The sequence below is a fragment of the Mus musculus genome, chromosome 15, assembly GCF_000001635.26.
Source record: "Mus musculus strain C57BL/6J chromosome 15, GRCm38.p6 C57BL/6J".
In the NCBI taxonomy this organism is placed as follows: Eukaryota; Metazoa; Chordata; class Mammalia; order Rodentia; family Muridae; genus Mus; species Mus musculus.
Window position 1 is genome coordinate 64,163,673 of NC_000081.6, and position 14,831 is coordinate 64,178,503.

The 14,831-nt window shown below is 43.6% G+C and overlaps 1 protein-coding gene across 21 annotated transcripts in view; it reads right to left on the reverse strand.

Annotated features, from left to right (window-relative positions):
• Positions 1-14,831, reverse strand: part of Asap1 (ArfGAP with SH3 domain, ankyrin repeat and PH domain1) — a 296,102-nt gene that overhangs the window by 76,833 nt on the left and 204,438 nt on the right. For all 21 annotated transcript variants that reach the window (NM_001276461.1, NM_001276467.1, NM_010026.3 and 18 more), the window contains 4 exons: positions 9,546-9,620; positions 9,013-9,062; positions 4,028-4,157; positions 2,788-2,873 (listed from right to left, as the gene is read on the reverse strand). In NM_001276461.1, coding sequence (NP_001263390.1) covers positions 2,788-2,873; positions 4,028-4,157; positions 9,013-9,062; positions 9,546-9,620 — 341 coding nt within the window. The remainder of the gene's footprint in view (positions 1-2,787; positions 2,874-4,027; positions 4,158-9,012; positions 9,063-9,545; positions 9,621-14,831) is intronic.

Genomic DNA, 14,831 nt, shown 5'->3' on the forward strand with positions numbered 1-14,831 from the left:
CCTGCTTGTAAATGCTCTTATCTCTGCAGATCACAATCAATCCCATAGTAAAGGGAGTGGGCGGTTTGTTTTGAAAGCAGGATGTTATTGGCAATGTTCATGGTGAGTGAGCAGCAATGTGGGTGAGTTGGAACAGGTAGGGACAGTTCGTTTCTGCTCTCTTTCCAATGTAAACACTAGATCCGTACTGAGGTGCTGTGATTCCCCAAAGCATTATGCAGCAAACTCCCTGGTGAGTGCTAGCTGGGTGTACTGAAAACTATTTTGGGAACTGGAACTGGAGCTCAGAAGAAATCTTTAAAATAAAGACTTGAGTAGACACTGCTTTACAGGGCTACACTCTGCATATTAAATATGGGTTGGGAGGGACTAGGATAGCAGGAAGAATTTCTAGAAGACAACCTCCCTAGCTTCTTCCTTCCAACAATAGGGCAACTTAGAGACAAAGCCTAGAATCAGTCAACCTGGCTACCTAAGGCTCAGAACCTCACCTCTTAAGGAGCTTGTCCTGTGGATCTGTCCTTCTGCCAATCTCTCTGGGCTCTAGTGAAAGGCTCTGTTCTGTTACCATATCTCAAAGTCCACCTGCCCTGCAAGGCCCATCCAAAGTCCCGCCACCACCTTCTTTCAGATATAGCCACTGCCCTCCTTAGCTTTTCCAGGAGTCTCTCCTCTTGGTACCCATGGTATAGGTCATAGAACACCTTATGATTATCAGTTACCTACCTGACTGCCAGGAACACTCAACAACACCCAGAAAGCAGCTCTGTTTGAATCTAACTCTAGAACCTAGCAAAGCACCTAGCCTTTGGAAGGAGGCCAGTGAATGGCTATGGGTAGGAACAAAGGAAAAGAACAAAGCAATAAGGAGCATCAGGCTGCATCCACTTTAAATAATGCTGCTCTCACTCTACTCACAGAGGCTAACTTACACACAGGTTGCAAAGCGCTCTCTGTTGGGGACCCACATGCATGGAGACCTCAAACTCTTCTATCCAGAGTTGGGGAGTAAGAGAGACTCTTAAAATCAGGTAAAGGTTTGCCATCAAGTGCTGCAATTCAGAAGATTCAGAGATTCATCTCTTTTGGTAAAAGTTTGTAGATTAGAGGTTTCTTAAAAAAACAAAAACCAAAAACAAAAAAACACCCGAAGCTGATCCAAGACAAAAATACCATCTTAAGTTAAAATCAGGAATCATATTGTTGCTCCACCTATAGGGTTGCAGACCCCCTCAGCTCCTTGGGTACTTCCTCTAGCTCCTCCATTGGGGGTTCTGTGTTCCATCCAATAGCTGACTGTGAGCATCTACTTCTGTATTTGCCAGGCACTGGCATAGCCTCACACGAGACAGCTGTATCAGGGTCCCTTCAGCAAAATCTTGCAGGCATGTGCAATAGTGTCTGCATTTGGTGGCTGATGAACTAACCAGTACCCGCAGAGCTCGTGTCTCTAGCTGCATATGTAGCAGATGGCCTAGTCGGCCATCGTTGGGAAGAGAGGCCCCTTGGTCTTGCAAACTTTATATGCCCCAGTACAGAGGAATGCCAGGTAGGGGAGCAGGGCAGGCGGGGGAGGGTATAGGGGAATTTCGGGATAGCATTTGAAATGTAAATGAAGAAAATATCTAATAAAAGTTTGAAAAAGAAGAAGTCCCCTTTAAAAAAATACCAGGAATCATTGCAGCTTACTTTAAAGTGTGTAACTGTCTACTATACCAAAAAGACAAACGTAGCTCAGGGCCTAAGGTCAGAGCTTCCGTAGACATTTCACCTTGTAAATGTGGATATATTGAATATATATTGAAATATATTCTTTCCACTTACAGAGCACATTTATATGAAGTAGAATTTAGCTTGCAAAGAGTTAACAATTTTATATAAAGATTAATTTGGTCATCTGTAAAGAGAAACACCCTAACAATGACATATATGAATGGTTCCCAATACCACAAATGCCCCATCGGTAAGTACTTCAAAATGCTTTATTTCACTCTCCTATCCTCATGAAGATCTGGAGGTGTTGGTTATAAGCTCTAGCCTCAAATGACAGATGACACTGGTATTCAGTGAGGGGCCTGTTGCCCAGCAGGGATTTGAACTTGTCCATTAAGCAACTCAAACTCTGATTTTTTTTTTTTAAGTGTCATTTGCACACAAAGGTGCTTCTAGGCCTGGTGTTATTGAACAGATAAAAAAGAGCAAAAGGAACTATGCATTTATTGTTTTGAGTGTATTATTATCTAATTCAAATGATCTTTATTTCTTCCAGGTTATGAGAGCTGGTCGTGAGCTTTGGAAAGGACCTTGCATTCTCTCCTCTGTATATCCATCAGCTAACAGACGCTAATGGTAATGGCATATTCTCACACACAAGAAAGACTCCAGCTGACCACTCATCTCAGTTTGCCCAGTAAATAAAGAAGATGAATAATCAGACACTGTCATGGACTCATGAACAGAATGAAATCAAATACATTCAAGGTGTTGCAGTGCAGAGCAATGTTTGTCTCAGGATAGAACACGTTCCCAGAAATCTTTCTATAGTGCTAAACATCTGAAGCACTCCAAGCTGTAGAGGTAGACATTGCTTCAGAATCAAATCGTCGTTTATTGTAAGCTCTAACTTGTACAAAATGACAGAAGACAGTAATACTGTTTACAGTTTCCCATCCATTTAGCTGTTACTATTGACAGTCACTCAATGAAAGAGAATCAAGAGAAGAACAGTGAACCCAAGGGGCCCAGAATGGGCTGATAACAGCTATTGGTAAGCCAGGCAGCACTTACTTGCACTGTGCATGGTAATACTTTATAAGGTTCTGCAGCAGGTCCACACCCTTTTTGGTCTTGATTTCATTTACTTTAATGAGATACTGTGGAAAGAAAGCAGAATTTCATGTTGGCAACTCTAGACGAGGCTCTCAAGTTCACGTGGAAGAACAGCACTGCTAAACCGGCCCAGGTAGGTGAGCTTTGTTTGGGGAAGGCTGCTGGGGCGCAGTCAGTGTGCACAAATGCAATTAGTGGTAGTGGCTGCTAACTCCTTTACAAGACAAGCAAGAATGAAACACAGCAAACACACTCCATGTCATGACTGCTTTCCCTAGGTGCCATGGATCTCAAACTTATATTCACATAGTCCTGAGACAGACTGTTCTCTGCAGAAGACAGGTGGGAGAGCAATTCCTCAAGAATGTTCCACGAGATACTGAAACTTTAAACAAGGAGGTGAACCAGAGGGAGAAATTTCTATTATTAAAAAAAAAAAAAAAGAATAAAACCATGGCGGTGCATTTAAGCATGGAAATGACTTTGGTTTTATTATTGGCCAAAATCTTCCATTGACACTGTGCTTATAGCTCACTTGTCGTAATGTTAAGTAGGAGTTCATACTCAGAAAAGGTCAAGGAGCTATATAGGTTTATAAGGAAGAAAAAGAAACACAAAACAAAAAAAAAAGAGAGAGAGAAAAGAGCAGAGGTGGCAGGGGAACTCAAGAGAAAAACGTAAATCATACACTGTTCATTAGGGTTTTATAAGTCGGAAGCTCTCTCCATTGCTCACGCTGCCTTACAGCGAGTGCTCAGGCCACTGGGGCGCGGGCTTGGGTGGGGTTTCAGTTTGAGAACCACAGCTGTGAGTTAAAGGCAGCATGCTTGCCCTGCATTTCTCCATGAGCTCAGACCTCCTTGCTGGACAGCTTTATCTAGATTTTCCCTCGAGCTGGATCCATGCTTTAAACAACCACATGCTCCAAAGCAGAACTCCTCACCCGTGTTCCCCCCGACCAGGACTCCCCCAGTCACTCGCAAGCAACATTAAGGTTCTCACCAACAAATCCTGGTTTGGCTTAAAGAGGCCCATAGGACCAAGGGCTCAAAATATGAGACAACAGTGCAATGTCGGATCCCAAAGGGCTTGGAGAAAAAGGGAGATTAGAATCCTTAGGAAACAGTCCCTCCTCCAAGCATCAAACCTAGCCTGCTGAGGAGCAGAAGAAGTCGAGTCTGGGAAGGTCTGCTCTTACTTCACACATCTGGAGCTGAAAAAGCCGCCGTTCCTTTTCCATTTCTTCTGCAATCTCAGCGCCTGTTATCTCTGTTCGGATCATCCCGTGCTGTTTTGCGTGCTCTCTTTTCTCCTTCTCAATTTTTGTACTGCAACGAAAGCATATGCCATGTTAAAAGAAATATAACCCTCGACACCAAGTGTGAACCCCGACGCAAACTTGACTCTGGATGATGCTGTACTAATGGGTCCACCAAGTGCCACATATGTACCATGGATGGACACTGACAGCCTAACTAGTTAAGAGGCAACATTTCTTAAGATGACAGAATCAAATCATTAGTAGAAATGTGAGTTCAAAGGGAGCAAACATCTAGGAAGCTCCTTACACTGCCACTCAGAGCTTACACATGTGATAGACAGACAGCTTTTTTTATATTTTGGTTGGCAGGAGTAAATCTGAACAGTTGACTTTTCCTTAGGTAAATGACATTTTGATGAGAAAGAAGCAGAAAGTTAGAGACTTCAGAATTATTTAAAGATAAAGTACAAACGGATTTTGGCCAGGACATTTAAAAACTGGTCGAAGCTAACTTTTGACATCATATTTCAGTAGCACGGTTTATTTCACTACTTGTCATGGAACTGCACATGGCAGGGCTGGGAGAAATGCCTATGTCTAATTTGGGATTTTCGGTAAGGAGGGGAGGGCTCCATGAACCAGGATGTGAAGGGAGGCACACATTAACCCTATAGTGCCTGAAGGCAGTGATGCTTGCTGTTTGGTACTCTTCTGATAAATACACTTAACTTGGAACGGACTTCAAATTTCAGAAATATCCTTGACTTTCCAACTGTGACGGCAAAGACTGACTAGTGGATGTAGACTGGGGAGCCAAACACAATAAATGGCTAAGTAGCCTTGCCTATACACAGAGGAGGAAACATCAGTGTAACCCATGTAAACCAAAGGTAAAGCTATGTATGGTCAACTTGGTGGAGACTCCTCCTCATTCATCAAAAGTTGCATCAGGCAACATTTTGGCCATGTTACCTTAGCAAACAAAGAAAGGGTTTTAGTGGAGAAAGTTAAATCTCAGCTTTCTCCACTGACGTGGTTGGGACGAGAAGCATGGGGGACAGGTGTGGCTCGCTGTCTGCTTCACGGTGGTGGCAATGCCTGACAGGTGCTTACTGCCTTTTCCTACATGGACTCACAGTGGCGTCGTAGTCAAGGGGTGAATAAGGCGAGATCATCGAAGACAAGAAGAGCTGAAGACAATGATGGATGAGAGAACTTGTCTAACATTTAGAAGGCAGAGTTACAAACAGAAGTAAGAGCGAAGGCTGTCCTCCATGGGAAGGGGGGAGGAACAGGGAGAAGTGAAAGGAGGGTTTTACTTAGGATAGGTTATGTAAGAAAAAAAGATCTCCCCCCATATATATATATGTGTATATATATATATATATATATATATATATGTATATATATATATATATATATAGAGAGAGAGAGAGAGAGAGAGAGAGACAGAGAGAGACAGAGACAGAGACAGAGAGAGAAAGACAGACAGACAGACAGGAGGAAGGAAGGAAGGAAGAAAGGAGGAAAAGTACAGGAAAGGCAGTGAGAGGAAGTACAGTTGCAGGTGAGAGAGAACTGGATGGGCAGTTAAATTTCCAAGATGAGTTCTCCTTGGTGTGCAAGATATAAGGACTGGAAGAGTTAAAGATATCTAGCCACAGAGTTTGAACTCTGACCGCCACCAAGGTCCAGAGCTTTCTGCTGTCTCACTAATTATTTATCTCATGGTGATTTCTAGAGCTTTTGTAATGAGAGGGACGAAAGCTGGAAGCTGGAAGCTGTTGCTCTTTGGTCTAGAACATTGTTTGCTTCCACAATCAACGTCTTGATGTTCCTCACTTCACACTAAGGTTTTCCTCTTAGCTTAGCTTCACTCTTATAGACTCTGGCTTCTGTAGTTAGAAAACAAACAAAACTCTACCTTTTACAATGCAGCAGGAAGGGGATGAGGGAACTGTAAGATTTTTGGAATGCTAACAAGAAGGTTATACTGCCATCAACCCCAAAGGAGGCTTCACGGCTTTGAATGATCTTACCTCTGCTTGGATTTACAGGCTCAAGTCACCATGTTCAACCACCCTTTAACATTGCAAGGGACAATTATAAGATCTAGATTTTTATAGTAAGCCAAATTCTCATTCTGAAAATGCCAGAATAAAGACAGAGTTGTTTGGTGGGAACAACTAGAGTTAATACAGGGGACTACACCAGGAAAGAGGGTTATACCTGCTGCTGATGCAAAGAATTCTAGACAGCACTCTGCCAGAAGTGGAGAAAAGGACAGGCAGATAATAGCAGTGACTGTAGTGGCAAGTGCAAGGTGTTTGCTGAATAGAAATACTATTAGTGGGTCTCTGGCATCTACTGGCTAGAAGATTAGTTCATAAAAGGTTCATACAGAACTGAGTAAATGAACTGAGGAAGCTAGTCATTAAAAAAAATTCAACTGAAAGAAAGATGAGTCGATCATAATACACCAGGCAGATAAAAATAGAAACACAGTTTATCCAAAAACGGCTGCTAAGCAAGCTGGGAAACAGAGGTAGCAAGGGGGTGGCTGCCAGCACACAGGGGCTAAGTTCACACAGACCAGAGTAATAGATCTCAGGTAAACCAAGGAGCAAGAGCAGGAGCTATTGTACAATAGAGACAGACAAACCAGAAACCAAAAGGAAGGGCAGGAGAGAAAGCAGGACTGGCAGATCAGGACAGTGGGTAGAGAGCTGCACCAACAGCTCACAGCTTACTTAACGTTCTCCTTGTCCCACAGTTTATAAGGGCCTCAGGTCGTTAGGAACAGTCCACATTTATTGAATTTAGACTTGGTAAACAATATGGACAAGTGAGAAATGCTGTGTGGGAGTCTGGTTCTTTCTAGAAGGCTTTCCACTTTATGATAAACTTCTACAATGTTTAAAGCACTGCTATTGGGAGTTCCTACAACCTGCTGTCAGAGTCTTTGTTGATATTAATACATTTGGTGCTTTAGTTTAAGTTCATGCATTATTTGATAAAAAAATGAATATTGAGAAACTAAATACTGAGAATGGTGGTATATGCTTACAACCCATAGCTTGTGGCCAGCTTGAGCTACATAAAATGTTCAATGTCCATCTTAGCTACATGGTACGGTTGTCTCAAAATACCAAGAAGAGGGGAGTAGCTCAGGGTCAGGGGGCTTCCTAAACTCATGCAGGGCTCTGAGTTTCATCCTCAGCACAACAGAAACAAAGAACAGTAATGAAGTACCGACTCTGCAGAGAACCACTTCAATACATTATTTTGTGGTCACAAAAGCTTGAGTAGCAGTTAACTTATTATTAGTATTTTAAAGCAGTTAACTTTTATGTAGAGGCCATCAAAAATAAAGTATCCTGGCTCAAGATCACAAAACTGGTAATGGTTCTCAAGTCCGCAAACTTTACCCCAGCCCTCTCTGCCTCTTGAGTTGTACAAGGAAGACAGCCATAGGAAGCGCCTAGGCTTCTTGGTTACTTGAAAGGTAACAAATCAAACATCTTTGTTTTTGCAGTAGTGAAAGTAGAGATTCACTCAGAGTGAACATAGAACAGTACACTGCACAGACCCGAGTGGGCTTGAGAAAGCGTGTGTGGGACAGGAGCCTAAACTAACTCTCTCTGTGTACGGCATTTTGTTTGTAGTTTTCAAAAACCAAATGAGTTCCCTACTACATTAATTAGAGAAATATTGCCCTCTTTCCCATCATCCAACTCCAATGAGAGAGAAACCTAACTTAGTAATTTATTGATAGGAAGTTATTAAAAACCAAGCCAAACCCAAGCCTTCTTTGAGGACCTACCAGCAGAGCCTGCTGAACTCGCTGACTCAGGGTGCATCTCACTCGCGTTCCATGAGAGATGTGGACTCAACACTCATCCACGCTGGGAGGACCACCATATGAACTTTTGGTTTCTAGTTGCATTTCTTACTGTAGACACACACACACACACACACGCACGCACGCACGCACACACGCACACACACACGCCAGTTCCTAAGGCAGTGCTTCTTCAACAGTACACTATTATACAAGTTTTACAAAAACAATTGGGGATAAAATACCCTTGATTCCCAAGTTGCTCTGCTTCTCTACTCATTCAGCTGCTACTGCTGAGCACAGAAATGGCTTCCACTCTATAAACTTATACCTACACAAGCTTTGAAACAGATATATCTTCCTAAGTACCCACTGTCTGGTATCACAACTCTCTCAGAAAATAGGAATAAATGAGGTGTATGGGTCACTTCAGCATCTGGCCCCAAATTATACCGCTCAGTCTCTAGGTCAGGCAGATCCAGCATGATGCCAGCGCAATGGCCGCTAAGTGCAGGACCTTGCCAAACTCCTCAGGCTAGGCTAGAATCAGACTTCAGTTTCTGGACGGACAGAGAGGGGTGCACACTGATGAGTGGTGTCAGGCAGTCATGTGTGTAAAACACACACTGGTGTAAATCCTGGCAGATAAAAATGCTATCACAAACACCAGCTAGTCTTTATTTCCTAACTGCTGTACTCCACAGAAATGCACATGGTGTTCAGTTAAGTGATAGTGATAATAAAAGAAGACTGTGCATGTGCATCGGCTTCCAACTGGACAGTTCATACCAGCAACCAACATAGCGCCTATCATTCACTACAGACAGTTAGCACAGGCTGGGTAAGGTTTTCTGCATGTTTAGTTTCTTGAGGCATTGTCTGACCTTGTAGCCCAGGCAGTCCTTGAATGAACTGGAGCCCAGGACTGCTTAGCTTCCAGAGTGCTGGGATAACTGTGTGTGTGTGGCTTTTAACTAGATCATAGCTAATATATTAGTTCACTGGGGCCCAGTCCTGTCCTCAGCCCGTGGAAACTCATGACCATGACCAGGTATCACAAACAGAACAAAGCAGCACTTACAACTTCGTCTCATAATCTTTCCAGGCTTTGTCAAATGGCTTCTTGAGATCCTTAGGAAAGAGAAAATGAGAAAATGAAAACTGTTATTCATCTTTCCTCCAATAAGTAACTGAGAAACCATCAGAACAAAACCAACTTGCTTCTGGAGATCTGAAACCACATGTGCACTGGTCCCAGGTGAGAAGCCCTGCAGATGCAGGAGGGTGGGCCCTCCTGGTCCTATCAAAGCAGCAAGAGCCAGAGCTGCTCAGAGCCCAGTCCATCAATCACCCTGGGAGGCCAGACTGGGGCCCAGCTCCTCCCCCCATCCCCACTGAGGAGCTACCAATCTTTCTGAAAGGACCTAGTCTTGTTTCCAGTCGGTACCATCATGTGAAGATGCAACAGTTTTTCTAATGACAATTTTCCAAGAATGTTTTGTGCTGAAAATGTTTAGAAATTTTCAAATATAAGTACTACTATGTTTAAAAAAAGGAAGAATAAACCCAACCCTTTTAACTGAAGACTGAAAATAATAATTTCTGGCCACTTACTCCTTTGACCCCCTTCAAGTCTCCTTTTAACAAGGAATCCAAGGTGAAGATCACATTGTGGCTCAGACCCTGGAGCTGGAAAATCAACACAGAGAAAAGATGGGAGAGAGTTAAAAGAATGCACAATAAACAGTGAAACCTCTTCCTTGGACTCACCGGCCCGGGGCTCAGTGGAGAGCTGTATGTGTGTTAAATGTCTGTTGCATGTACATGCCATCCTCTTGCTAGTGTGAGTCCCCACACTGCAGCTGTAGGAATGAGGAGGGAGAGGTGACATGTAAGAGTCCCAGCTGTGAGCAGAGAGCTGCAGTGTGGTCCCAGAGCGATGCTCTGAGATACTGCTGTCGCACCTACAGATGAGTGCAAGCGACTGCTACTCATTTCAGCACTTTCAGTGCAACTTCTAACAAGACTGCAACTCTTGGTTTGACTTTTCTTCAGTTGCTGTCAAGAATAAGAAGGGAAGTGTGTAACCGGCTTTCACCATTTCCTTTTTGTGCTCTCACAGTACACACTCTATCTGTGATTCTATCTGTCTTGCATGAGATTAGATGCTCACTGATGGCCTTGGCTGTCTGCTTACAGCTGCAGCCTCAGTTATTATTATTATTATTATTATTATTATTATTATTTATTGACAGGTCTGGTTGTGTAACCCATGCCTTGGATTACAGGTTCCTAGGCATGAGCCACAAGACTCAGCTAAGACAAGTCTTTGACGGTTGAGTAGCAGGTTTTCTCTTGCTCTGCAGAGGCAGACTGCACTTTGACACAGTACAGACCTAACGGAGAAAGAGGCTGAGCTGCTGCCCAGCTGGAGGCAAGCTGCAGAGGAGCCAAAGGATGGTTTAAAATACAGTCGGCAAGATGCTGGGAATTCCCAGGGAAATCTGAGCTGGCATGGCTCTGCAGAACCGAAGCATAGTAGGTCTGGGGTCTCCTCCTTAAGAACATTTTTCTCCCATGCATGTATGTCTACCTGTCAGCCTGTCCATCTATCCATCCACTCTTCACCGAAGAGAGAATGAGCCACATGCTGTGCAGGCAGGCAGGCAGAGATGAGCAGCCCACTATTGCTCCAAGTGGGGCTTCTTTCTACACTGGCAGTCGACAGCCAGCAAGAGAGAATGACATGAGGACATCCACTGTTGCTCAATGGCCTGGTGCTGACAGAGTGGAGGGGCTGCATGCTCCTGCCAGCAAGCAGGTGAGGATGGAACGAGCCAACACACACGTTCTGTGCCAGCTTACAAACTCTCGTGAGTGCTGAAAACCCACGTATTTTTAAAATGCCAGTTATGAATCCAGAACTGAGGGAGCAAAGGGGAAGAGAAGAGAAGTCATGCCTTTTGGCTTCTGCCTTCTCCCAGTGCGTCCCTGTTACTCGCACCTTGGGTTTTCTCAGCAGCTCTGTCATGCTCTTTGCTAAACTTCCACTGGCTTAACATCTGAGGAAGGTTTTCTAGTATATACCACCAGAGGGCGTAGGATCCCTGCCAAGGCAATTCTATCTGTGTAACACAGAATTCAGCTTAAGCAAGCAGTCCAGATTGCTAAATGCTGAATGTCTATGAGAATCAGTAATGGTTTTGGAAAGTAGGGCAAAAAGGCCACTTAGAGTTTATGTATATATTTTAAAATCAATCAATCTATCTATCTATCTACCATCTTTCTATCTGTCTGTCTATCTGTCTATCATCTCATACTTTCTCCTCCCTCCTTTCCTCCCAGTCAGTCCCTGCTCCCTCTCTTCACCATCCACTCTTCAGAAAAGGTCAGGCCTCCCATGAATATCAAGGATTCCTGGCATATCGAATTGCAGTAAGATCAGGTGCATCCTCTCTTATTAAGGTTCCACTTAGAATTTATAATTATGGTCCTCAAAAATAAAAAGCTTGAGAATGCCTGGTCATGACAGAAGAAAATGAAGACCCACAGAAATCAGCCCTCTGCTCTAGACGCTAAGCTGGAGATATTTTGCTCTTAGCGCTCAATTTTATTCTGACAGTCTAAGTCTCCAGGATCCTCTGCCCCAAGGCTCTTAAGAGACAGTGTGATAATTCATCCAGTTATTAAGTCTGTGAAAACAAATTCTCTCAAGTGGGACTAGACTGAAGCAGCAATTCTGACAAATTTTGCTTGTATTATGGATACAAACATCTGTTCTCTAGAAGAAATACTATAGGTAACAAATTATTTATTGCAATAAAGTTAGTTTAGGCTTGATAAAACACTCCAGAAGTTCTTACCACAGACTGTTTCTATAAAACCGCCACTGCTTCTAATGTAGAATTTTATTTTAAAAGAAACTGAGTATAATTGCAAACCTTTCCTCTAAGTCTTAAGGGAAGTAAGGAGGCAGCTCCATAATTATAAGAGCACCATGGTTGAGCTCAGAGTCTCCATGCTGGCCTTGAATGTATGATCTACACTGTTTAACAGCCTGGGCATTCCAGAGTAGCTGGGCTGTTCATACTGATGGAAACAGCGTGCCCAACAATGGGCACCTGGCTTGGGAAACTGTAGCACTTATGAGACTCTTCCTTATTTATGTGGTATATGGGGGGGGGGAATAAAAAGTACTTACAGAGGACAAGATTGACCTCTAAAAAGATGGGGAAAAGGTTGTATGTGTACATTATTCCTAGAGAAGAACCCAGTAATCTGCTGGTGTCCACAGTGCTCTGAAGGACATGGGGGTGGAGGGAATACAGGAGGAAAGGAGGCTTTCTTCATTGCTGTTGCTGTTATTATTATTTAAAGGGCTAGAGAGAGTTCAGTTGGCAAATGCTTACCTTGCAGGCATGAGGTCCTTAGTTAGATGACAGAACCCATGTCAAAAAAGGGCAGATCTATCTGGTGGCCCAGACATGTAACTCTAATGCTGGGAGATAGGGACAGGAGATTCCTTGGGGCTCTGTGACCGCCCATTGAGCCTACTTGGTGAGCCCTCTGCTAATGAGATCTGTCCAGCCTCAACAAACAAGACAGCGGCGTTTGAGAACAACAGCTGAGGTTGCACAGGTACGCATATGCAAACATGCACAATTTTCACATGCATACTCAAACATTCTTTAAAAATAAGCAATGTACTGTTTGCTCAAGAAGAAACAGTACTTAAAACAACATGGAAAACACAGATTAAAAGCACATTTCAACTTCCAATCCTAGATGACCCCTTTCATCAATATCTCAGACCCTTGTGAATGAAGCAACAATGGAAGCTTGCTGCTACCTTGACGCGGAGGCTGCATTAGACACCAGGGGCATTATGAAATCTGTGGTCCGTGCTGAAGGTGAAGGTTCTTCTGAAGAACAAGTCTATGCTCTAACCACACCGAGTAACCAAGGCCATCACTGTGGTTAAACACTGGGCTGGGGCTCTGCACTGATGGAAAACCCCAAGAATTAAGAATTTCACTGTGGTCATCTACACACGTATTCTTGGGGAATAATATGAAACAGCAGACAATACGTTATAAATTTAGAAATCTGGATTTTCCCCAGTGGTTAAGCTTAGGAAAAAGTCACAGGAAAAAAAAATTACAAAAATTTACTACCTCTAGTCAGCTCCCTTCCCAGGAGAAAGTCCTTTCCTTGGTGACAGGTGACAGGGAACGACCTGAGAGGCACCAGGAAGACAGCAGAGAAGAGGGGGGCGGGGACTGAAACACAGACGGTTTCTCCCTTGGAAAACTCAATGAAGAGAACACCTGTCCCTCCAGATATCTCAGTGTGCTGCTCTGTGACAGGTGAATTATATGATTTTAGTCTTAGGATTCCAGACTCTTCCAGTATTTTCGTTTTCTTAATATTTCAAAAATGTGACAACCCAAGCAAGTTCTGTCCAACTGTGAAGTGCTGTCCCCACTGGCAATTTCAGTGTAGTCAACACAGAATCCAGGACTACTGGAGGGAGCAGACTTCCTGCTGTCACCGGCATTAGCCTTTAAGGGATGTTTTAGGAAAAATATACCATGGATCATTTCGATGGCACTTTACTAAAATGCTACTGATTATTCTGCATCAACTTTCCCAACTCGCAAATTCTTTCCCTCTCTGTGATAATCAAATCCAATTAGGGTAAGTGCTTTCACGTAATTCTAGTCCACAAGAAGCAGAAGTTCTGCTCTGAGGCAGGAGGCTTGCCAATTAGAGGTCAGTGTGGGCTACACAGCAAGACTCATTCTCACACACACAACTATTTATATTTCCATCTTATTAAGCAAGCAGCATTTTAACACACCATCGGGGATGACACTTGCTCACGCTAAATATACGGGTGCTCCTGACAAAAGACCGTTCCTTACAAAAGGGCTGTCCTCTGCCAGTCCATACTTCATACCCTTCCTGGAATCTGGACGAAGTTAGACAAGGAAGCTGTAATCTATCCTTTCATAGTACACTAGAGGTTTCTTAAACATACAACTGTGATTAATACAGGTTTCTACAAAAAACAACCACTTATTCCTCACCAACTGCCTTGATGATGCACCATACAAACAACCCATCACTATCCTACCTGCAGATGACTTACAACAATGCCTGCTCTGTGCGGGAGGGAACACATGTATCCTGTTTTGACTTTTTACCCCTTCATATAGATTTCCATGGAAGACACCCTCTTGCCCATCTGTCTACTGATGCATGACTTTACCCACCCCCTCCTTCTGAGGGGAGAGGCTCTTGGGATGACCACAGCAGGTTTACAGGAGCAGCGCATGCCACAGTGCCCACACCCGAGCGAGCCCCCTGCTGGACTCACAGCTGTGCCCTGGGAGCCTTGGAGCGCTGCCTCCTAGAGAAGGGCAGAAGTTTCTCCTTTTCCCACCTAGGAATGGAAAGCAGTCCAGCTCTACCGACGGCCCCTCCCACACGCACACGGGGCTGCGTTAATTAACGAGGACATGATTTGCTTGCATTTGTCATCTCTAGCTAATTCTGACAGGCTCTCTCCTCTGCTCCTCGGCTCTCTCTCCTTCTCTGCAGAAAGAAACAATTTCTCTCAAAGCAACGCTAATGCAAATCTGCTGACTTGCTCAACACTTTGGAAAATCCAATTAAAATAATGAGCCAGCTCCCGCAGTTAAATCGGCAATTCCCTGGTATAACTTAGGTTTTCTGTCTAGAGTGTTAACTCTTTCACACCCTAGGCAGTAACCAAATATCTTAAAGCTATTTGAAACGGGTACCTGGAGATCATCATGCTAAGTGAAATAAGCCAGCATTGGAAAGACAAATTCTGAGTGTGTGGTTATTTTTTTTTTCATACATCAAATCTAGATT